At 34.1% G+C, this 25,518-nt stretch overlaps 1 protein-coding gene across 2 annotated transcripts in view; it reads right to left on the bottom strand.

The window, feature by feature from the left end:
• The window catches only part of UBR1 (ubiquitin protein ligase E3 component n-recognin 1), a 135,207-nt gene that overhangs the window by 35,376 nt on the left and 74,313 nt on the right, over positions 1-25,518 (bottom strand). For both annotated transcript variants that reach the window (XM_043919189.1, XM_043919190.1), the window contains exons 22-36: positions 25,283-25,335; positions 24,096-24,198; positions 23,154-23,202; positions 22,613-22,767; positions 20,908-21,007; positions 19,114-19,223; positions 17,265-17,351; positions 16,221-16,402; positions 12,223-12,428; positions 10,779-10,872; positions 9,866-10,015; positions 6,732-6,829; positions 4,065-4,158; positions 2,951-3,099; positions 392-447 (exon numbers count right to left, since the gene is read on the bottom strand). In XM_043919189.1, coding sequence (XP_043775124.1) covers positions 392-447; positions 2,951-3,099; positions 4,065-4,158; positions 6,732-6,829; positions 9,866-10,015; positions 10,779-10,872; positions 12,223-12,428; positions 16,221-16,402; positions 17,265-17,351; positions 19,114-19,223; positions 20,908-21,007; positions 22,613-22,767; positions 23,154-23,202; positions 24,096-24,198; positions 25,283-25,335 — 1,686 coding nt within the window. The remainder of the gene's footprint in view (positions 1-391; positions 448-2,950; positions 3,100-4,064; positions 4,159-6,731; positions 6,830-9,865; positions 10,016-10,778; positions 10,873-12,222; positions 12,429-16,220; positions 16,403-17,264; positions 17,352-19,113; positions 19,224-20,907; positions 21,008-22,612; positions 22,768-23,153; positions 23,203-24,095; positions 24,199-25,282; positions 25,336-25,518) is intronic.

Genomic DNA, 25,518 nt, shown 5'->3' with positions numbered 1-25,518 from the left:
AGTTTTATTTTGGAGTTCAGTATGAAGATTTATCCAGAGTTAAGCCAATATTAATACTTAACGTTACATGATGATGCAAAATTAGTGAGAAGGAAGATATACGAGACATTAGGGTTCTGATTTGGAAATAAATGGAGAGGGGGATAAAAAATAACTAAGTATCACCAGAAATCTTTCTGTGAATTACATTTAACCTCCAAGACTGAATAAACTCTCCAAAGTGTATAATGTTGGCCTTTCCGTCTCCTATGAGACTTAAGTAGCTTTAAGGAAAACCAAAACAGAATTCTGCTTTTACAGAAAAAGAAATGAATAAAGATTTTTTAAAATGGTAAATGTACTAAGGACTCCCTAAAAAAATACACCATGTGTACCCTGTTGGACTACGTACCTGTCTATTTTGAAGTGCTCCAAACAAAGGTTTTCCTTCATCTCCCAAGAGGTTTTCTCAAAGAGCAAGAAAAATAAAAATAATAAATTTTGAATACTGCTACAACTGTATACTTGTTTTCTGTCTATCAGATGTTCTTTAATTCTATGTTTGACCAAACAGAAAAATGCTTTGCACTTTTCCCCTTCAGAATTTCATGTTTAAGTCTATGCCAAGATTTCCACATTTTTGAGTGAGAGGACACTACAGAGGCAATGTAGATCATGGACAAATTGTTTTTATAAATAATAAAGCCCCTGGAGCAATCATAAAGAACACTTGGGAAAAACAAAGCATTCTGCTTCATTTATCCTCCTTTTCACATCTCTTCTATGCAAAAAAGAAAAAACAATTTTAATTGAAGTATAGTTGACTTACAATATTATATTAGTTTCAGGTTTATAGTAATTTGATGCTTTTACAGATTATACTCCATACAAAGTAATTATAAAATATTGACTATATTCCTGTGCTTTATATTACTTTCTTGTGACTTTAAATATACATCCTTGTAGGTAGTATATTACTTCCGTGTATTATATTACTTCCGTGTAAGTATTATATTACTTCCTTATTATAACGTTACACCTAGTAGTCTTTACCTCTTAACCTCCTTCGCCTATTTTGCTCCTACCCCTACTGCTCTCCCCTCTGGTAACCACTAGTTTGTCCTTTGTGAGTCTGTTTCACTATATTGGTTCATTTGTTTCATATTTTAGATAGCACATATAAATGAAAACATACAGTATTTGTCTTTCTCTGCAAAAAAAAAATTAATTTTTAAAATATAGTTGCAACCTATTTTGTTAAAAACATACATAAAACAAATGTAAGTAGCTTTATTGTTCTTTCAAGCACTATTAAAAAAGAATTAGATTTATAGGATAGAACAAGGTGAAGTTGAAAATACAAAAAACCCATCAGCTCAGAAATATATTTTGCCTTGTTGGCTAGGGTATTTATTACTGAATTACTCTTATTTTTACTGATCTTTGGCAGCAAACACATCTATGAGGCTGGAAGGCTTATTTCCTATTTTTCTTTTCTCATTTTTGAATGGACAGCAATAAAAGACCCTCTGTTTTGATTCCTCAACTATTTTTCATAACTGCTGACACATCCTGCATATGTCTCTCCATACCCACAGGGAGTGAGATAAATTGGCCAATAAGATAAGTAGGAATAAAGCAGAGCCTTATATCCACTGGATGGAAAAAGCCCTATAGTGAAAACAATATAACACTCTATTAACCAAACAATTTCCAATTACTAAGTTACAGAAACACATATGAAGAGTCAGTCCTATTCTCCAATGAACTTCTCATCCATTCTATGACAAAACTGTCGCTTCTGAAAATGTTCAATGCCTAAATAAAAACCTCCAATTCCTAATGCTTGTGTTCCCCAAACAGTCAAGTGTAAAAGTACCTTTACTGGCAATTGCAGATATTTAATAGATCATAACTCCAAAAGAATGCTTAAATTTCATATCAAATTGTTCAGATTCTATTTAAACCTCATTTTCCCCTTTTCTCATTTTATTTAATGACAGTAAATATAAACCTGTGTATTTATTTTTTACCCGCAATTTAAGTCTGACAGGTTTGGGAATGACCCCTTAAATCTGTTCACAGGGACTAATGCTGGCATGCAGAAAGGGTCTGTGAAAGAAGTAGATTTGTGCTACTTGATTTGTGCTTCAAATCAAGAGACAGTGTCCTTTTACAAAACTTTATTTAAATGAGGAAAATGTGGTAGAACCATTAAAAGCAACTTTCAAAAAATACTGGAAAATGAATCTGAAACTGGCTTAAAGACAATATGAAAGAATTACAATTCTTAAATGGTTTTCATGTAGTACTCTTATCATGTGACTGTCATAAGCAAATATATTATTTTAAAAATCTGAGTGATTCTTCACTGCTTCATTTCCCCTAGCTTTAATGAGAGATAAGACCATGTAAATGTAAGGTGAATAACCTGTTGATTTGATACACTTTTCTCTTAGAAACTTTCACCACGGCGGAGAATCTAACAGTAGGCTTCCCTTCAGATTTGGGAGGTTTCTTGCTGTTAATCTCTTTCTCCTGACCATCTCAGTCTTCCTTTCTCTCTCCTGGTAATTTTTTAGGTGGTTTGGTTTACCTTTTTTTCCCTCTTAAAGTGTAAAAGAAATAAAAATTACTGGATATTTCTGGGTTGATTCTCCTTCCTTTGCTTTTTCTTGTATCTTCCATTGTTATACTGCCACCTTTTACATATAGTTTGCTTCACGCTGTCCCTTTCAAGTATATTTAGTTTTCTGTTACGTATGCCCATTTTTGTTGTTAAAAGAGATCAAAACAAAATATCCTCAAACTAAATGGCATCATGCCACCTAATCTACCGATATACCAAGAGTCCTTAAACAAGTCAAAGTATTCCAGGCCATTAGGGTGGGAAAAAAGGAATAATTTTTGATCATCCAATGTTAGTTCTGTTTCTATAAAAGCTCCAAATCAGTTTTCTTATAGGCTTTACCAATTGCCTGGATAGTAAAAGCACACGTGCTCCAGGTCATCATGGGGATTCGAGGATCCGTTTCATCAGGAGGCACTTTCAATCCAATTCTATAAATTGTTGTGGCAAAGAGAAGGACCATTTCCTTGATGCTATTAGAATAATTAAACCTAAAAATAAAACAAGAAAAATTTAAATAATGATTTAGTAAAAGGGGCTACCTACTGAGAAGTCCACTTAGGTACTGAAGCAAGAATTTAACTTCTTTTGAAGGTTTATTCATTAAGAAAAAAATGGTGAAAGCAGAACTGTAACTCCTATGGGTAGAAAAATGTATCTGACAAAATGGTAATGACCCAGATAACTTCTTGTAAAAGACGCAGTAAATGATCACAGCAGAAAGGGTCGAGGTCCAAATTAAGAACAGGTTGGAGAGAGGATTAAAAATTAGAGGAAATATATCTGACACAAATTTCAGTGTATGAAAAGGGACCAAGAAGTACTTTTGTGCTGATAGGGGAGTATGTGTATCTGTGTGTATATATAATAATCCATGTACTAGCAATGATAATTTCTGGTTTCCTGGACTTCTATTTGCAACAAGTAACAAGTATTTTTAGTAGTGATGGGATATACAACGTAAGCAAGGATCACAACTAGAAAAATGAACCTCAGATATTATTCATTAAATAATAGTATCTGATTTTGATACATTATATTTTTCAAAGTGTCTTCACATAAATATCTTTTCAATAACCTTATGAGGTAAATTAGGAGACCACTATCTCAATCTTACAAACAAGAAAATGAACTGCAGTGGGGGTGGAGTGACCTGAAACTTTTCAGAAGTCACAGAGCAAGTCAGATGTGACTTTAACTTAAGTCTCTTAAATTCAGCTCTTCCTATAGGTGGAAATATATAAAAATAGCATTTTTTTTTGGTTAAAAATAGTTAATTATAGGCATGGTTCATCCTAACACATATTAAATACATATTACTCTAGGTAGAGGGCAACAAGATAAAAATGGGATAAACAAAACACTTTCACAAATAACTCAAGAAGGAAGGAAGAAGAATTGTTCTTCATTCTTATTTTCACAACCATTTACAAACTTCTCTTGTTTAGATACTTACGAAGACTGAACTCCATAACTCAGAATAGAATTGAAGTCAAGAGTAGAATCACCCATTCCTTGATCAAACAGGACTGGAATTGTTGGGTTTTCTCCTTACAAATTAAAAGGAAAAAGAAAAATAAATCATGGGAGTTTAGTGTGACAAATACTTTTTTAAACTTTTATAAATTACATACAATCACTTTAGAAAATTTGGATAATGCTAAAGCAATAAATAATCATTCAAAATATTTCCACCCAGATAATCAGATAGCATGAGGGTGATATTCTTCTATTCTTCATATAAATGTTACACATATAGATTTTTTTTTTCTTAAAAGGATAATACCTAGCACTATTGTGTATCTTGATTTTTCATTAATAGATCATATATATCTTCCACATCAGTAACTGTCCCTTTATATTTCTATTTTTGGTGAATGCATAGTACTCTGTTAGTAAGGCAGCATACTTTAGTGAATAACAGCACAGGATCTGGAGGCAAATTGCCTGGGTCTGAATCCTAGCTCTGCTAGTGACTATTACTAAGACCTTGGGTGAATACTAAACCTCTTCAAAATTAAGACTGTCATCTCCACAAGTGCAATGAGTTGCTTTCTTCCTGGTGGTTCTTGAGATTCTTCATCTTTGGTTTCCAGAAGTTTGGGTATGACCTATGTAGGTATGCTTTTAAGTTTATCTGTTGGAGGTTTGCTGAGCTTAAATTTATAAATCTAACTCTTTCACCAATTTGTAAAGTTTCCAACTATAATTTTTTCAAATATTTTTTCAGTATCATCATTTTTCTTTTCAGGATTTCAATGACACAAACATTGGGTTAAAGGGAACAAAAGAAGGTTCCATATGTCCCTAAGGCTATACGTTTTTCTCCATCACTTTTCTGTCAATTCTTCATTGCATAATTTCCCTTATCTAATTTCAAATTCACTGACTCTTATCTCATCATCTCCATTCTACTACTGAGCCCATTCAGTTAATTTTTTTTTTTCATATAGCATTCTTTCAATTATCTCTGTTTGGTCCTTTTTCTATATATATATATATTTTTTTTTCCCCTCTGCTGAGAACTTCTGTCTTTCCATTCACGTCCATGAGTGTTCACCTTTAATTTATGTTTCATGATTATAAACCTGCTTTAAACTTTTGGTCTGAAAAGTTCAACATTTAAACATCTCAGGATTGGCACTTGGTTGATTGTTTCTTCCTTGAGAGTTGGTCAGATCCTCCTGGTTCTCTGTACCTTGAGTAATTTTGGATTCAGTTCAGTTCAGTTCAGTCACTCAGTCATGTCCAACTCTTTGCGACCCCACGGAAAGTAGCATGCCGGGCTTCCCTGTCCATCACCAGCCCCAGGAGCCTGCTCAAACTCATGTCCATCAAGTTGGTGATGCCATCCAACCGTCTCATCCTCTGCTGTCCCTTTCTCCTGCCTTCAATCTTTCCCAGCATCAGGGTCTTGGATATTTTGAAGATCCATTAAAAACAGGCTTGTATTAAAAGTCTCTGGAAAAATGTACCTTTTTTTGTTGTTGTTCTAGTAGGCAACAGACCCAATTAGGTTCGGTAAGTTTTGTTTCACTCTGAGTGATGGTTCCATTGTTAGTTTTCAGAGCCTTTGTTAAGCTGTTTGGGTCTGCCAGTACATGTACTACTCAGAACTTAGCCTGGGACTTGAGTGGTAGTCTAATGTAATTTCAGTCTCAAAGCTGTTTTTACCTTTCTTTGGGCCTGTTCTGCACCTGTGTAGGTTGCAGGTGAGCTCAGGACTTGTGTTGGTCTCAAAAGTAGGAGATTCCTTTTCATAGCGCTCTCCTCTCTGGGATTTCCCCCTATTCTCTCTAGCTGCAAGGGGCCCTGTTTCCCATTTCCTCTAGTCAAAATGATTAATTTCTTTCAGCTTTATAGTCCCCTGTGCTGTCATGCAGATTCACATGACTGGAGTTAACCTTGGGATGAAGCTGTGAGGCAAAGAAATGGCTAAGACTCCACACTTCCAATGCAGAGGGCACAGGTTTGATCTCTGGTCAAGAAACTAGGATCCCACATGCTGACCAGTGAGACCAAAAAAATAAATTAAAATAAAACAAAAACAACTAACTGGGAATTAAAAAAAGAAAAGAGGATTCACCCTGCAGTTTTTGGAACACAGCGGTCCCATTTCTCCCAGTTCTTTTGGCCAGTAAGACTGATTTTCTCTTGGGATTTTAGATGTCTACGTGGCCACCATGGCAGTGCAGTTCCATGACTGGAGATGGCCTTGGAAAGAGCCAAAACAGAAAAAACAAAAGAAAAACACATGCAACAGGAATTCCCTTTATACTCTCCAGCTTCTGAGGAGCTTTTTCTCAAGTTCTCTGGCTAGAAAGACGGCATCTCTTCTGGGTTTTTTACTGTTCATGTCCACTGCATAGCTCTGTGTCTCAGGCTATGCCAGGGTCAAAACTGGAGAATAAAGGAGGGACAAAATCCCCCAGGAAACTCACTGCCTATACTAAGCATTCCTCAGATTTTTACTTCCTACCCTTGGCCTAAAGAAATCTCTATTTCCTAGTATTTAAAGAATCTGTATTTGCAAACCATATGTTAGAACAAAAAGTACTTTAAAAACTAATGACTCTGACACTTAAATCTCACGCAGCTAAATATAAAATAATTTTAAGCAAACCTTTAGCATGTTTCATATTATAACCTGTTATTCTGGCCAGAACAGTCTGTATCCATCGTTCCAGGGTCAAAACTTGAGCAAGAGGTTCTGTATTCTCACTGAAAATTGATATTTGAAAGTTATTAAAGCCATTGGCACAAGTCAAACTGAAAAGCTGAATTTGTAGGGTTTTTCTGTGGATAAATAACTGTACGAAAAAGCCAAACTCCTCGATTAGCTTCTTAGGTCATAGAAACACATGTGTCTAAAAATGCAGTTTTGGGAGGGAGGAGAAATTTTAAAGTACAAAGAATAAGATAACACCCTTAAACCCAGTTCCTGGAAGCAATAGATAAATGTCAGTAAGTGAAATCACCCTTTCAGCTGCTCAAGTCAAAAACTAGGTGTCATCACTGGTATATATGATTCCCTCAAACCCCACATTCAAATCTATCAGCTAGTCTTAGGTTTTACTTTCTAAATGTATCCCAAATTGATCACTTCTTTCTATCTCTTCATGATTACCCTAATCCAAGTTACGCTATATTCATCAAACAATAGCCAGGAAGATATTTTAAAAATGTAAATCAGATCATATCACTTCCCTATCCAAAACATTCCAATGGTTTTCCATTACACATAAAACACAATTCTAATTTCCAATCTTGGCTCATAAGACCTCTTAAGATCTGGTGCCCTGCTTGCTCCATCCCAAGTGCCTTCTTACAGTGCCTTGAACTTGCTGCCTTCTTGCTATGTCTCCATCATGCTGCTATGTTCCTATTTCAGGGTCTTTGCTCTCAGTGTTGCCTGTGCTTAGAATTCTCTTCTTTCAGAGAAGCGAACTGGTGTCTCAGAGAATAGAACCGGTAACATAGAACAAATGTTACTATCTCAGAGAGGAGCTCCCTGTTGACCCGGTCTATAAAGAACCTCACACACTGGTCTGTCCTCTGGCTCTTACGTTTCTAATTTAGTCTTTCACACTATTTCTCAGTACTCAGTAGTCCGTATTTATATGTTTACCGTTGGTCTCCCTTCTCTGTAATACAAATTCCATTGCACAGGTGCTTGATCCAAACTAACAACAAAGGCGGACCAGAAACGGTGTTATTAAAAAGAACTGTAAAGTAGAAATTTGTTTACTTAAAGGATAGTTTTAAGTGAAGTTAAAATATACAATGAACTGTGCCAAAATTCTTATCTCTGGGCACAAATTTGACCTAAGAATTTTTTCAGTTCTCAGAAATGAAAGTATATTCTGATTTGTCATAATCAATTTTCTTTAAAAATGCTAGCTTATTATTAGCTTTGATAAAGTTTTTTATATGCTCTTAACTTTAGTATCTTGGTAGTGGTTTAGTTGCTAAGTCATGTCTGACTCTTGCGATCCCATGGACTATAGCCTGCCAGGCTCCTCTGTCCATGGGATTCAGGTTATACTCACAATGACTTTCTAACAAAAGAGGCAAATATATTCCCACTATACTCAAATGACTAATAAAAATGTTATGTATAATTATGTTTTTCAGATCCTAAGTAACAAAATTGTTACTACAGATTAAAATTGTTGCAACAAGTGTCCTGGGGCTTGAAGAGACCTACCTGTAAGGATCAGTCTAACTTTAGAAAGGACTGCCCTGAAACATCCTATTCTTAAAGATATCAAGGAAAGAAAGTGCTGAATATTCCTTAGAAAATAATTTACATGTTAATAATTCTTACTTGGGAAACCACTGTGTAAAATAGGCTTGCAGAGGTTAACAAGAAGTTGTTAGTTTATTTTATTATGATTTATTTTTGTTTATGGTTGTGGTTATTGCTACTGTTTAGTCACTAAGTCATGTCCAACTCTTTGTGACCCCATGGACTGTAGCCCACCAGACTCCTTTGTCCATGGGACTTCCCAGGCAAGAATACTGGAGTGGGTTGCCATTTCCTTCTCCAGGAGATTTTTCTAACCCAGGGATCGGACCCAGGTCTCCTGCATTGACAGGTGAGCTCTCTACCACTAGCCAACCTGTGTATAGTTAGGTGAGGCTTTAGAGTCAGGTCTAGGTTCAAATCCTTGGTCTGTCTTGGGACAAGTAAAAACCACTCACAGTCTCCAATTCCTCATCTTTAAATGGGACTAACAGTATCTACTTCATTAGACTATACTGAGAATAAAAAAACTATATTATAGAGTAGAAGGCTTACAACATGTTAGTCAACAAATAAAAGATAAATCTTTCTGATGACACCTTCTTCCTAAAAGATGACATTCTATGTCCTAGTACACTAAGTAGAAGACAATTCAAAATTGTGTTTTCTAATGACATGGAATAGTAGAGACAGAGCAACTACTTACTGGCCCTGACTGCCAATCCTACAACCTTTAACTCTTTTGTTGTGGAAACATGTTAAGTTTTTATCAATAAAATAATTTTCTTGAGCAAAACTAAGATCTATCACTACAAATTCATTGAGTTAAAAAAACTAATAGCAACAATAATAAATATTAATACGTGTTATCATCACGTAGAATCGTTAAACTATTGAAATAAACAATTAAGTGTTCTAGCTGTCATAAAAAACTAATAGTTATTTGCTGTTAAGCTCCATTCACAGATGGTCAGAATATAAAAGTTTAAAAACTTATTCTGAACACTAAAAAACTATTCATAGACAAACCTATTGTTTTCATTTACATTTATAGTTAACATTTTGTCCATATCTGTACAACTACAGCATTTGGGTCTTTAGAAAATAGAATAAAAATAATAATACAAGGATCTGAAGAGTAACCAAACTCCAAATAGCAACTCTAATGCTGGCAAAGTACTGTAAGAAAGGAACAGATATTCTTTGCAACTTTTTTCCTTCTGTGAGCGCTAAGATAGAGAGCAAAGTTCTATTGCTTTAATGGCTATTAGAAGAAAGATACAAAACATGTAGACAAGTAAATTAACATTCCAGTTCTTTTAGGAACCAAAAATTGGGGCTTTTTATCTTATTTTTAAAGTTGAATCCAAGTAATAAAATGCATTTGTATGTTACTTTAAATTGCAAAAAAAAAAGAAAGAAAAACTCATAATCTGATAATCAAAACAGTCACAATGAAAAAGATTAAAGACAACTTTAAAAAATTAACCAAAACATTAATTTAAATATACCTGCTTATCTTCTGATGTTGCAAAGGAATAATGGGGACCACAGTATTGCACAGAGACTTGCAGAGAGGGCAAAGATACTCTCCACTCTCCAAGTCGAAAAGATCAACATGTATGCGCTGCTGAGAGCTCAGCTGTACAGCTTCAAAATACCTGCAAAATCCCAAGACACAGGTCCATTCGAAACTCCACATGTATTTTTGCTCTAATCCAAGTGATAAAATCTGGAATTTTTGCCTCAATAAACATCTTTATAATCTACATGCAAAAATACACAAATTACAGAAGAAATAGCATGCCCATTCTTTTGGGGGCAAACTGGAGAACACATCAGGGCAGAAACAAATTTAAAATCGTTTTACTGAATTATATTGATAAAACTGTCTCCTGCCTCAACAGCATGGAGATAAACAATACAGACACTATGTCCCCCTGTTTCCAATGACCAAGCAAAGTAGTAAATACAATTATAGGAAAATTATGTATTTTAATCTGATGCCAAAAAGGTAAACCTGATATAAAATATTTCCCAAGAAAAATATTTCTGCATTTTTCTCTCTTCCAGACATATAACTAGAATTTCATGTCCTATTCTCTCAGAGGTATTTTTTATTGTATGTTTTGAGGGGAATCAGATTTTTATAAAGATAACTACTTTTTATACAAATACTGATCAAGAAAGACTAATTCCTTTGGGAAAGAAAGTACAGTGAAAATTTTAAGTTGATAATTTTACACACCAATTTCAAAGGGTGATACTATAATGAGTATCATGCAAACAAAATTAATAATTAAAACTGCTTCAATTATTCAAATAAGAAGAAAAGAAGACATGAGAAAACATGCCTTTTTGTGGCCTTTAGAGAACTTCAATATTCCTAGCTTCTTTCAAGAACATGTCAGAAGGACAACTTACTTCTGCCAGCATACTGCATGCATTACGTGACCACAGCTCCCTGTGTAAGTTCCATATGCCAAGTCTGCATCCATGAAAAGTGGGTCCATGGTTTCTGACACAAAAAGACAAAATATGAGGTATATATTCATCTGTTCCACAATCATAAAAAGAAACCAAATAAAAAAGAGGTTATCACTTCTAACATTCTAATCATAAACTTTCTTAGGAATGTTCAAGAATATCAGGGTAGTGGGATATATATTCATAATAGTTAAGTAAAAAGAGGAAAACATAAAGCTAGACTTGAGGTATGATTAGCTTGGATTAATGACAACTAATATTTATAATGTACATTTTTATCTTAACATTAAGTTTCAAGTTGCATTATTTGGGTTTCATTAGGTTTCAAGTTGCATTATCTTAGTTGGTGAAGTGATATTCTATGATTCAAGCACAATTTCTTCATCTGTAAACGGAGCAAATATTGATACCTAGATCATAGGGCTGTTGTGAGGAGTAAGTGAGTGAATACACATAAAGCACTATTCATTAAATGTTAGCCTTTTTTCACAACTGTGGTATAAATATGGTAATACAGTAAAATGTTTGCTTCCTTGTATTTTCCAATAGCTTTGTAATAATAAAAGATCCTTTTAATTAAAAAAAAATTAGCCTTTTTTTAATTTTTATTATTCCAAAGGTATTTAAAAAATAAAGCAGATAACTAACTCCTAATGTGATGTAAGAATTATTTAATACAACACATTACCTAATTAGTATTCCAGCCAAGAAAATTTTTAACAAGAACCTAATCACATGGCAACAATCAGACAAATCCTCAATGTAAAACACTGTACAGGACAACCAACTAGTTTGCATCCTTCAAAAAACTTATTATCATGAAAAAAAAAAAAGGAAAGGCAAGTGACTATTCTAGATTAAAACAGACATAACAAAAGCAACATATGAAACATGTCTGAATCCTAAATAGAAAAGAAAGTCTAGCTAAAAATAAGACTTTTTGAGGACAGTTGGGGGAAATTTGAATATGGATTTTATATTAAAAGATATTCCTGAATTATTAATTTTCTTAAATGTTATATCCAGTATGGTAGACATAGAATACTGGATAGATTAGTTTTAGGAAATGCACATGGAAACATTTAGGGATGAAATGCCATGAATTCCTACTTTCAAAAGGTTCAGGAAAACAAAATGGAGATGGAAGGATAGATAGACAGAATGAGCAATGTAGCCCTGTGCAAACCAAAAATTTAAAAAATAGACAAAGGAGCCAACTTGGTATGTAAAAACTAAAGAATCTTACAAATGGGTAAATTGAGATCTGACCAAATAAGGCTAAATACAACCTCATTCCCAAACTTCTTTCAGATAGTAATTTTTCTAATTACACAGGAAAGAAAAAAAATGCTCAAAAAGACATCTATTAAACAATACATACCCCCTGAGAGTTCTATGGGTTTTCCCCTGTGCTGGGTTAAGGCGGTGGATTTCTGGACACAGGCCGATAATACCATGGCATTATTTTCTATTTTCACCTCTTGTTCTTCTTGGCAGAGGATGCATGTCAGCACCTCCTTTTCAGTAACTGATGGACCCCGTTTAGGACCCAAAGCAATTCTAGAGTAGTCACTGACTGCTGGGGTGCTACCAAGAGAAACGACCAGAAATGAGGACACATATTTTGGTCAACTGTCTTTATACTTTGGTAGATTTTAAGTAACTATAGGGCAAGAACTTTAAGAACAAAAATAATAAAATAAAAATTATACATAGAAATATTAGCTTAAAATCTACCCCCCCCCACAATTTTTCTGACTTTTACCAGTTAATTTGCTTACTAGAAAATACATTGTGTTGCAAAGTGCAAAAAAAAAAAAAAATGCAGATCACACAGTAGAATGTATATTACAATTATACTTAACTTACTGATAATACGAAAGTAATGCATGCTTATTAAGAAATTTTGGAAAGTCTAGAAAACTATAAAGAAGAAAACAAAAAGCATTATACTCTCACAACCTAGAAATAACCACTTGTGTATTTCCTTCCCATCTGCTTTCCAGTTACATTTTTTACATAATTAAGATCACATTATATATAGAGTCTGTGTCCTGTTTTCTTTACTTATATCTTAGTTGTTTTTTCATATCATAAAAATTGCTTCAGAAACATTATTTTTAAATGGCTGTACAGCACCCTAACTCTATGTGCCATAACAGTTTTATCCTTTCCCACTTATTAGGCATTTAAGTTTCTATTCTACTTTGGTAGCTATTAAAATTAAAAACATACATCTTAATGATTTAGCAATTCATAAGATGCGCTCAGTTTGTACAATAATAATAATAAAATAAATAAGAGCAAATATTCACAAAGCATGAATTACAATATGAGGCACTGTTTCAAATACTTTAAAAGTTATGCTACTTCATTGAATCCTTCCAACAATTCTATAAGGTAGGTACTATTATTATCTCTGTTTTTCAGATGAAGAAATTGAAGCCTAGAGATGGCATGAGACTTACTTAATGATTCATCTAGGAAGTAACTGGGCTAGGATTTAACCTAGATGATCTGATTTCACAGGCCATGCTGCATAATACTGCCTATCTATCTGTGCAAGAAGCTCTCTGAAATATTATGTATCATCGAACAAACTGGAAATAAATGAAATGGTCATCATCAATGTAAGTGAAATTATGTAATACAGAGTACTATGCAGTTTTTAAAAAATGGGTCTCAGCTAGGTATGGTCTTACATTCTAGGAGGCACCCAGCAACATGTGGGTAAAATTAACCTTTTGGTTATCGAAGGCCCAGGGGACACGACTGGACTTTAACAGATGAAGGGCCAGAGACGCTAAATGTCCTGTAATTTATCATGAAAAAGAACTGCTGCCCAAATGCCACTGAGCTTGTTTTATATGTGAGAACATACATATACAGATTTCCAAGACATAATATTAAATGAAAATTGGAAACTGAAGAATTATATATACATAAGCCATTTATGCAAATAAAACAAAAGGCTGAATGACACATTCCATGGCTACATATATTTGTATGTAACAGCACAGTGAAAATTCTTACAAGATAACCAGAGTATCTCTGAGGGAGGGCAGAAAGGAGTGCAGGATTTCATTCAGTACTCAGGCAGAAAACATATTTGTTATCCTGGGATAGGAAAAGCCTTCTTAAACAAGATATAAACAGCTAAAACTCTAAAAAACTGACAAATCTCTCTATTAACACTGAAAATTCACTATAGCTAAAATTTCATAATTAATTTTAAATAAACAGGGAAAAATATGGGAAACATGGAACAAACTTTAATATCTATAATCTTAAAGGACTTCTAGAAATCAGTAAGACAAAAGTAAAGTACCCAATATAGATGGGCAAAGGATACCTGGAAGACAAAATGTAACAGGCTAGTGAATAATCATAAGAAAAGATGCTCAACCTAGTACTAACTAATCAGGGAATTTCAGAATGGCACAAATTTATAATTTTGATTGTATCAAATATTTTCAAGTGCTGATAATTTTAAGTATTGGTGAGAATGAAAGAAATAGGAACTCTTCATACACTGCTGGGAGTAGAATCTGGTGCAACTACTTTGGAGGGCAATGTGGTAGTATCTATTAAAATTTTAAATACTCATGACCTAGTCCTTTCATTTAATAGATTCCACCCTAGAGAAGAACTTGTAGAATTGCAAAAGGAGACAAATAAAAATGTTCTGACACATTGTAATATGGAAAAATTGGGAAATAAGGGGAAAAACACCTTGTGTCCAAAATCTGATAAATACTGTATATCTATAATATGGAATACTATTCAGCAGTTGTGAAGAATGATATAGAATCTACACTCCATATCTATCAGTATTGACATGGAAAGATTTAAAAGACAGAGTGAAAAAGCAAGCTGCAGACAAAGTATGATAACATTTTAAAAAGCTACTAAAACACACAAAACAAGATTCATTATTATTCACATACATACGTTTACAAACATGTAGAAAGACACCTAGAACAACAGTTACTTATAACAATGGTTATCTTTGAAGGACCAGGAATGTAGAGGATGCTTAAAGCGAACTTACTGTGTTACTATGAATTGTTCTCAATGAGAACACATAAATTATGTGTACAATCAATCAGGCAATAAAAATATTCTGAAAGCATTAGGGCCACTAATTAATTCTGAGTACATTTCTGTTTAAACCTCTTGTTTAAATAAATATACAATAGTCTCTTGTTCATTACATTACAAATATTATATTGTTAATATGTAATATTGAGGGGGCTGGGACTTTTACTTGCTTTAAATTTTGTATTAGTTTTTAGTTTTACTACTGTTGTCATACCAGGATAGTTTACCATCATATATATGTATTTTAATCTTTAAAATATTGAGTCAATAATCTTTGTGATTCTTTGCCAGGGTGCTCAGCTTCAGGATTACAGATATATTATGTATGGCATGTTCCTACTGTTATTGTAAAAGCACGATTTCCTAAACATATCCACAACTCACATGATTTTAAAGAGCGCTGAAAGCTTGTTTTTAAAAATAAGCACAGAAGGTATTTTCAATATTTTAAATTGGAGTGCTTTCAAAGTACCATTATTTTGCCTCCTCCCTTTTCTTACTGTATCTAAATAACAGCCTACAAAGCACTACTCTCAGAAAGTTAACTCATTTCCCTAAGAGCACACCATAGTCATACGAGGTTTACTGATTTCCATTCCAATGTGCTTCCCAGGTGGTGCAGTGGCAAAGAATCCGCCTGTCAATGCAGAAGATACAAGAGACACAGGTTCCATTCCTCGGTCGGGAAGATCCCCTGGAGGAGGAAATGGCAACCCAGTCCAGTATTCTTGCCTGGAGAATCCCATGGACAGAGAAGCCTGGCAGGCTACAGTCCATGGGGTTGTAAAGAGTCAGACGCAGCTGAGCACACACGCACACATATTCCAATGTGCTCTCCATGACTATGACTCTAGGCACTGTCTTCTTTTTTAGAAAAAAAAAGAAAAACTAACATGGTGAAGAGTTTTTTTTTTCCCCCATTCTATAGTAACAGCAGTCATTTTTATTGGAACTCATATAAAAATAAGGTGGAATATATGAACTAAAACATGCACCTAAAAAAGCCCTCGCATACAAGATAACAGGAGCTGATCTTTGCTGTTTCTATCTTCATCTTTTTGTGCCTAAAGGTTCCTGACAAACTTTACTGCATACTTTAACTGTGTATCAACATAAAATTACATCCACTAAGAGGTTTCACTGTGTCCTTGCTAGCTTAAAAGTAGTGTAATTTCTCACTTTAAAATATATTTTGAAAAGACATTATTTAAAAGTGAATATATAATTTTTCCTTCAAGAAAAACTGAATTGCTAATTTTTGGTTTTGCTTTGTTTTACCTCTCTTCTTCCATAATGGAGTCTTCTTTCCCAGACATTTCTGACGTGCTGTCATACATGAGTTTGTGAGTTTCAATGAAGTTTTTCTGTAAGGCAGACATCTGAGCCATGATCTTCTGGCGATGCAGCCTAGCAGCTTCAGCTTTTCTTTTTCGTTCTGCTTTTTCTTTATCATGAGTAATCTGAGAATTAAGAGACCACAACAATTAGGTAAGATCCATTGTTAAAATTTACAAATACTGTTCAGTTAGGAAAAATTTCCTATAGTAAACCTAGATTCGATCTGATGTCTCAAAATCAACATACAGGCTTCATCACATCATACAACTAACTGCTCTTTTGTTTACTTCAATAATTCAACTCATTAAAAATTTTTTTAACTTAAAAGGCCAAGTACCTTAAATATCTAATAAACTGCCTTTCATATTCAATGCAGGTATATTATTAAAAAACAAAATTAAATAGTAATTCTGAATCACTTGTCAACCATTTAACGACTGACATTTAATCAATTTAAAATCAACTTGGTGATGTCTAACAGATACTCCTAGACCCGTTGTTAAGGATGAGAATTTTAACAACATTACTGAGATATATTGGTGTCCTTTTACTTATTTTAACTTAACAGCAGTGTTTTCCTTTTAGAAAAGATAGCTAATAACCACAAGTAAAAATATTTTAACAATTTTAAGACTGGAATCCTCAAAACCTGATTCATTATACTATGGAAAAATTCATGACCTAAATATTACTGCATTTTATTGAATTTAAGATGCACCATAATCCTGTGTTCCACTACGAATGCTACTGATTAAATACTAAGAAGGCATGGATTGTAAGACATTCTAACTTCTGATATTAAAATACTTCAAAAATTAATAAAATATGGTATTTTTCAACAGAGCTCCACTGAAAAGCAATTTCCTCTGCTTTTCCTATATATCTTACAATAAATAGGTTCCTTGTACCTAACAGAAGCAGCTCCCTCATGCCAGTGAAGTTCAAAGACAGAGATGAACATCTCCGTCATTATAATGTTATTACCTCATCATTCTTAATAGAATCTGATCCTGATGTAGTTGCTACAATTAAACAAGATTTTTCTCTTAATCGCTTCACGGTGTCAAACATCTGTGAAAAACAGACGAAATGTTGAAAAAAAAAGTTTGGTTAAAGTTTGGTTAAATTGAACAGGAACAGAAACATTCACTCATCTGATTTTGTCATGTTTCCAAATGTCTTTCATTTAAGCTGTTTACACACACACTCACACACGCATACACACATACATATAAATATAGCAAAGATAAGCATACCTCTGTTTTCTAGTGGAAAAAAATTTTTTTTAATTTCAAATAACATTGCTAGGCAAAGACATAAAGACAAAGATATAATATGGAAAGTGAAATCTTTTCTTCCTGATGCCAGTCCCTCTCACCCAAATCAACTGAATTTAAAGATAATTAGCATGTCTTTGCAGGAAAAAAAAATCAGAATATGTATTTTTTTATATATATTCTCATAAAAACTGATCCTACTATTATATGTTGCTTCCTACTTTCCATTTTCATTGAATCATTTATCTTTAGAGGTGTTTGCAAGTAGCTTACACAGATCTATCTTGCTCTTTTCATGTCTGAGTTTTACGGTTTTATTGACACAACATGCACATTTGTTGCGTACTCGCTATCCTCACTACACAACCTGCCACAGGGACTGGTGACTCGGGCGGCCAGCTGGGCTGTTCTCTCCACAACTGCTTTGCAGTTCTTGGAGGAGACAGATTTGTTTGTACAATAAGATTTGGTGTACAGTAAGATTTGTTGCACACCAGCAGTACCTCAAGCTCCTCAATGTCATGGACCAGGAACTTTCGGAAGCCACTGGGTAGCATGTGCTTTGTTTTCCTGTTGCTCCCAACATTATCTGGCCCCTGAGTCTTCTGGCATCCCACTGTCAATGCCTCTGGTTTTTCTTCAGTTACATTTAATTTTGACATATTGGCCTGACTGGTGCCAGATGACCTTCTTGTCCTCAGGTCCTCTTTTTGACAATCTTGGGCTTTTATGAGAATGGCCATGATGCCAAGTAGGGGATGGCTACCTCTGCAGTCAGTGCCCAGGAAGAGCTATATCATTCTTTTTATTAATAATAAATATCAAGATTTCAGAAATAAGTCCAGCTTCTTGCCATCTGCCCTCTAGCCTATGTCAGGCTCATTTCTTACTAGGTTTACTGTAGTCATCTTTTAATGGTGTTCCTGTTTTTATTCTTGCCCCTACAATCCATTTACCCTTGACTTGTAAGATCCCATATGACCTGGCCCCTGGCAACGTCTCTGATTTTGCTGCCTACCTTTCTCTACCTTCCCCATTATGTTCCCGTCACGCTAGCCTTGTCTCTGGCCACCTCAGAGCTTTTGCACTGCCGTCTCCTCAATCAGGAGTACTTTCCCAGATTACTGTAAGACTGGCCCCATGTCATTCAGTTCCAAGTTACTACCTAAAGCCAGCCTTTTCTGATTACCCATCTAAAGTTACCCCTACTCATCTACTGAATTATCCTGATATTTTTTTGTTTATTGTCTGTATCTCAATGTATACTCCATGATAACAAGCACCTTATCTTTTTCAGAGTCTAGAAATGAGCATGGCACAAAGCAGGTTTACAATACATATTTACTGACTAACAAAATAAATTTTAATTTATTAAAAAGACCCCTCCACTAAAACATAGGGAAATTAGTATTACTAACATGAAAAATTACAAGTGACCATGAAGATCAGTAACAAATAATTTTACAATTAGCAAATACTGTGATTTAACCTTAGAGGCAAACAGAGGATTCTTAAATATTTAAACCAAGATAGGATTCGTTTATTTTTAGGTTTACCTGGAGTATCCACGTAATCATGTCCTTCTGGCCTTCTAACTGTGGAATTGCCTTGAGTTTTTCCAAAAGCATTTGTATATTCTGAGCATTCATGGCTGAACTTCCCAATCCTTTTTTAAAACACAAAAATTCTACATCATAAACATGTATCTTCATAATTACATATAAATTTTAATTTATAGTTAATGTTATTCACATTGATAAAGTTTGGACTCAATCCCTTAACTACATTGATTATCTGCAATCACATGAAGTACCAAATAGTAAATTAAATAACTTGAAAAACTGGAATTACTTTAGGTCTCTCTTGTACATTTTCCACTGGGTCTGCAAAGTGTAAACTACCCTTAGTGATCTGTCTCTTGCCTTTCCTTACTTCACTCACTGTCTAGTAAAAATACTGAGAACCAAAGCTCACAAAAATATGGAAGTGAGAGCTGTCATATCCATAAACGGAATGGGTTTAGGCTGTATGCAAGAATTTTTTAAAAAAGTGTTTAAATAGAAAATGAGATGCTTTTCTCTTATTGATTTTATAAATCAGATGTTCTTAGAATGTGCTCTGAAAAAACTGTTTTAATGACATAGCATTTAATAAAAATCTAATCTAAACCTATCCTGCTCTTCTAGGTTGAAAACGATGCAAACACATTATCATTCACTCAGACTTCTGCAGTCATTTTAAATTCAGAAACATCAATAACCTTCATAGATGGGTACAGTGAATATTATGGTTGATATAGCAGCGTATATTTGATAATACTGAGACAAGGAATGAAAGTAAGAAAGCTTCAATGTATGCAGCCCCCACAAAAGGGGGGGGGGTGAGATTGTGCAGTAAAAGGACTGTTGTGAGGATTAAAAAACATTATTTGCACTATTGAAAATTTTAAAAACTAAAGATGCTAGAAAAAGATTTAAAGCAATTTCAGAGTTTTCCATCTTAAGGACTAACTAAACTTTATCAGAAACCCTCTTGCACTGTTGGTGGGAATGTAAATTGATACAGCCACTATGGAGAATAGTATAGAAATTTTTTAAAAAACTAGGAACAAAACTGTCATATGATCCAATAATCCCACCACTGGGCATATACCCTGAGAAAACCATAACTGAAAAAAACACATGTATCCTAATGTTCATAGTAGCACTATATTATTTACAGTAGGACATGTAAGCAACCTAGATGTTCATTGACAGATGAATGGATAAGGAAGATGTGGTACATATATAAAATGAAATATTACTCAGCCATAAAAAAAAGAACGCATCTGAGTCAGTTCTAGTGAAGTGGATAAATCTAGAGCCTATTATACAGAATGAAGTAAGTCAGAAAAATAAATATCATATATTTATATATACATATGGAATCTACAAAAATGGTATTGATGAGTCTATTTTCAGGGAAGGAATGGAGATGCAGACAGAGAACAGACTTGCGGACGCAGTGGGGAAAGGAGAGAGTGAGGCAAATGAAGAAAGTAGCACAGACGTATGTTCACCACCATGTGTAAAACAGATGCTGGTGAGAAGTGCCTGACCAGCACTCTGTCATGATCCAGAGCGGTGGGGTGAGAGGAGGGAGAGAAACTCAAGAGGGAGGTGATATATGTATAATTATGGCTAATTTGCATTGCTGTATGGCAGAAACCAACACAACACTGTAAAGCAATTTTCCTCCAATTAAAAAATAGATTAAAAAAATAAATAAGGGGAAAAAAAACTCCATCAATTAAATTTTCCATTACAAATTGACAAGTAGTCGAAACTACTGAAAATGATACTAAAACATACTTGAGGCCTTATGGTAAAAGTCAAATGTCACTTCTTCTTCAGGAGATTTTTGAAGCTGTTGCTTTTCTTCTAGTAAACCCAATGCTAGAATATGAAATGCCTGAAAGAGGAAAATAGGACAAGATCTTTAAAACTGTGCTTCTTCGGGTAAGTATATTTTAAATAGAAGTATAAAAATAAGCAATCTGATAGGTAAAAAAATGTGCAAAGTTTATGAACAAGCAGTTCACAGAGAAAGAAATGATATATACACGTATGAAAAATGTTCAACCTTGGGGGTTCCCTGGTGGCCTACTGGTTAAGATTTTAGGCTTCCAATGCCTTGGCCTGCGTTAAATCCCCTGGTCAGGGAAGTTCCTGCGAGCTGCATTACACAGTCAAGAAATAAACAAATAAAACATTCAGCCTCACTTAAAGAAATGTAAGTGAAACAAGATCATCTATTTTTCACCTATTAAATGGCAAATTTTAGAGCTTATTATAATACAGGAGTGACAAAAGTGTTAGGAAGCAGGCATTTCTCATCACGCTGGTAATGGGAAAGTAAACCAGTATAATGTTTTTGGAGGCCAATTGGACAATATCTATCAGTAATGTAAACGTACAGACCCAGAACTAGGAATCAGTGTGGTAGATTCACTTACTTAAGTACACAAAGGTATTTATACAACGTTCATTTTAGTGTTCTTTATTATGTGTGTGTGCACCCTCATGAGTAGGATTCTGTTGTTTAGTTGCTAAGTCATCTCCAACTCTTTGGAAATCCCGTGGACTGTAGCCTGCCAGGCTTCTCTGTCCATGGAATTTTCTCAGCAAGAATACTAGAGTGGGTTGCCATTTCCTCCTCCAGGGATTGAAGCCACATCTCCTGCACTGGCAGGCAGATGCTTTACCACTGAGTCACCTGGAAAGTGTTCTTTATTATACAAAGACCTAAAAACAACCTAAAAGCCTATTAATAAGAGATAGTTAAATGTATCATAGATGTCCATAATGGAATATGCAGCTACTGAGTATGTGTTAGGCCTATATGCACTAATGTGGAATAACTTCCGAAAGACACAAACCTTTTATATATGCGTTAGGAGGCAGGGAGAAAATTTTTAACTTTTGATTTTAAATATGTCTCTATGGGTTGAAAGTTTTACTGCATTTATTTACCACTGTTATTGAAAAAAACGTGAGGTACACATAGAGTATGACATCATTTAGAGCCTCTAGGTCAGTAACAGTCAAGGAAATTCAGTTAGGCAGGTGCTACCAAAGGTGACACTATTAAGTAACTTATCTCTAACAGTATGGAGAAAAAAATAGTTGCTTCCATTTAATGAGCTAAGTCTCAAACAACCCTATGAAATAGTACATGTGAAATAAAAATATAGGAAACTAACTGTGATACGATAATGACATGCCAATTTATTACTAGCAGGAATAGGCCTTTTCCGTTTTTCCTCTGCTTTTATTTTTATTTTTTTTTTAATGTAAATGATTCCCAAGAGTAAGGATCCTAAAAACCTGAGACTGTGTCACAAGGAAATCTGTGTCACATCTGAGCTGTTTTCAATGGCTTTTAGGTCTCAGGTGCTCTAGCTGTGGTTCTAACTGAAGGTCAGAAAGGTAGACTAGGGATCTTCTCCAGGCCCTTAAGACCTCTATGAAGTAAAGAAAGTATCTGAAAGAGAGAAAATACTTTTAGGATACATACCATCTGGAGCATTCCTTCAGTCCACAAGTTAGAATCTGGATCTACTGCCCGCTCAAATATGGTCCTGAGAATGTACATCATGATATCACAATTGAGAAGGTTAACTGCTTTGCTGAAAGCAGGGCAGAATTCAGGAGGTGGTGGTGGTGGTAATGCTAAGGTGGGCAGGAGATCAATGTCAGAAGAGATAAACAGTTATAATTTTATTTGGGTTATATGACATGCTAAATTGCAAATATCAGAGTCATATACTACATGTAAAACAACACAGGATCTTTGTTATCTATAAAGCACTAAAAACATCTATACTATGGGAAATATGAATCACTATGTAAGTCACCCAAAATAAACTCCATTTGTTAAAATTTAAAATTCTATCATCACTGATGTACACTATGCCTTAATATGTCAACAAGAAACAAAGGGTGCTTTGCATTCCATTAGTTGCTCACTTAAAAAAACAACAAAAACAAAACACTATATGCTTTACTGCTACAAAATCAGAATACAAAGTCAGTCAATTCAGAATCTCACTTTTTACCTTCATCTTTGTTTTCCTGTTTTCTCCTTTTCTTCTGCATATGTTCAGCCTATATATATTGAAAAAAAAAAGGCCTATCTTAAAATATAACACTTGACAAGCATGAAACAAATGGAGTACTCTGAAGTAGGCAGGAAACCTACCAAAATATTTTACATACTGAAATATGTATTCAAATGCTACCTTATTCCAGAAACAAAATCATCGTCCTAGGGAAGGTCACTGCAAAATAGATGGTAATAATCCTCATCACTAATTTAGTTCCCCATTTCTTTCAGTCAACAATATTTACCTAGTGTCTATTATATACAGGGCATTGTACTAAAAACTGGAAATTATTCATTTTATAACAACAAAGCCAGACATCAAACTTAACTGAATGGTCTAACTTAACATCACTCATCACCTTAACTAAGTGATCTAACTTAACATCACCCTTAATAGAACAGACATTATGCATTTACTGATGAGATACAGTATGTCACCTACGTAGTATTCTTGCTCCAAAATGCTTAGCTTGAATCTACTCATGGGAATAAAATTAGACATATCCGGAATACTGGACATTCTAAAAGACAACTAGCCTATACTAGTTGACATTGACAGAAATGTCAATGTTATGAAAAACAAAAAAAGGCAAAATGAGTATTCCCAATTAAAGGAGATTATAGAAACACGACAGCAAATGAAGTGCATGATCTTTGATTGAATCCTCCTACCCCAACACTACTATAAAGAATATTTTTGGTATAATCAGGAAAATTTGAATAGTGACTACATACTAGATAGTATTATTGACTCAATTTTAATTTCTTGGGTGAGATAATGCCCTCTAATAATGAAAACCAGTATGAAACTACAGAAAAACCAGGGAATTGCCTATGGAGCTGGAAAGCCTAAAGCATTTTCGGTTTATTTACTGAAAAGGGTAACTTTTCATACCTTGCTATGCTGTGTTTTGGAGTAATGATAAAAGTACATATTAAAGTCTTTCAGTGATTCATCCTTCAGTTCATAAACTCCATGGCCTGATACACCAGGTTTCCTAAAAAGAGAGAAAATACAGAGGTGAACTGCACTGCTCTTGAAGTATAGAGTAACACAAAGTAAGAACCTAAAAATTAATCTTAAAATCAAGAGAAAGAAAACAATCATACCTCATTCAGCTTGCTTAAATTGAATGACAAATTTCATTTCATGAAAATAAACTAAAAAATTTAACACTGTAAGCTCAAAGTCCTGGTAACAGTTGTGGCTCATAATTATGAAATTTAAACAAATATGAAAAAGTTTATTTTATACCATGTAGATCTGATTCCATGCCCTACTTAAATCCCTAAGGCTTTGTTTTTAGCCTCTGAAGCCTAAGACTGACTATTCAACTAAAGCCTACATTGTCTAAGGCGAAATCTAAAATAGCAGTTAAGATATCATGTCCTTAGGAAATCATAAATGAAAATAAAATAGTGATCCTCTATAGAGAACTATAAGGAAAAACACCAAAGCCAAAAGGAGCATACTGCACATTAAATGGCTTTTGCTCTCTATCAAAGTAAGTGAAATATCTTCCTGAATATTATTAGAGCATAAAAAAGCTATATTCTATTTTTAAAGGTATTTGATACTAGCAATTTATTTATGAATACATGACAATAACAAGTAGAAATTCACTACTAGTATCAATTATTTTAATTTCAAGAATTAACCTTTTAACCTTTTAAAATCTTATTTCCATTTTACACATCTCAAAGAATCAAATGATGGCAAAATGTTTTAATCCTAGCAGAGAAATATTTTAAATTAGTATACAAAATGAAAATTTAATAGAATAAATGAAGTCATGGCTTAGAATTGATGGGAAAGAGACTATCAGAAAGGTTTGTTTACTTATTAAGTCACCTAATATAAAAAGTGGATAGTTCTCATTGGTTTGCCAAAAAATACTCACTTCTTCAGCATACAGGTACTAAGTGCCTACAGTACCCCTAGATCTCACCTATGATCTCTGTCTATACTTGGATTCTGTTTTTAGCAGTTCAAGAAAGAACTTCAGAACTTCTACAAGAATTCAAATTACAAGACAAAAATTGGCCTACCTTTCAGAATAAGCATAAATATTAAGTACTTACTTAAATGTGGCCACTTTGTTTATGACGTTCTCTAAGCCAGTTTCATTATTTTCCTGTTGAAACAATATTTTTGTCATTTTTACCTTCACATAATGACTTTGTTTTCTCTTACTGTGAACTGAAACACCGTTTCAAAGCATTTTTGAGTGTTTTAAAAATAATTCAAAATAAGATCAATTTCCAATATTTAAAAATTAGGTCTAAAACCTATTAGCTTTGTTTTGAGGGATGGATTT

The sequence above is a fragment of the Cervus elaphus genome, chromosome 12, assembly GCF_910594005.1.
Source record: "Cervus elaphus chromosome 12, mCerEla1.1, whole genome shotgun sequence".
Lineage (NCBI taxonomy): Eukaryota > Metazoa > Chordata > Mammalia > Artiodactyla > Cervidae > Cervus > Cervus elaphus.
This window is presented reverse-complemented; position numbering and strand designations above follow the sequence as displayed.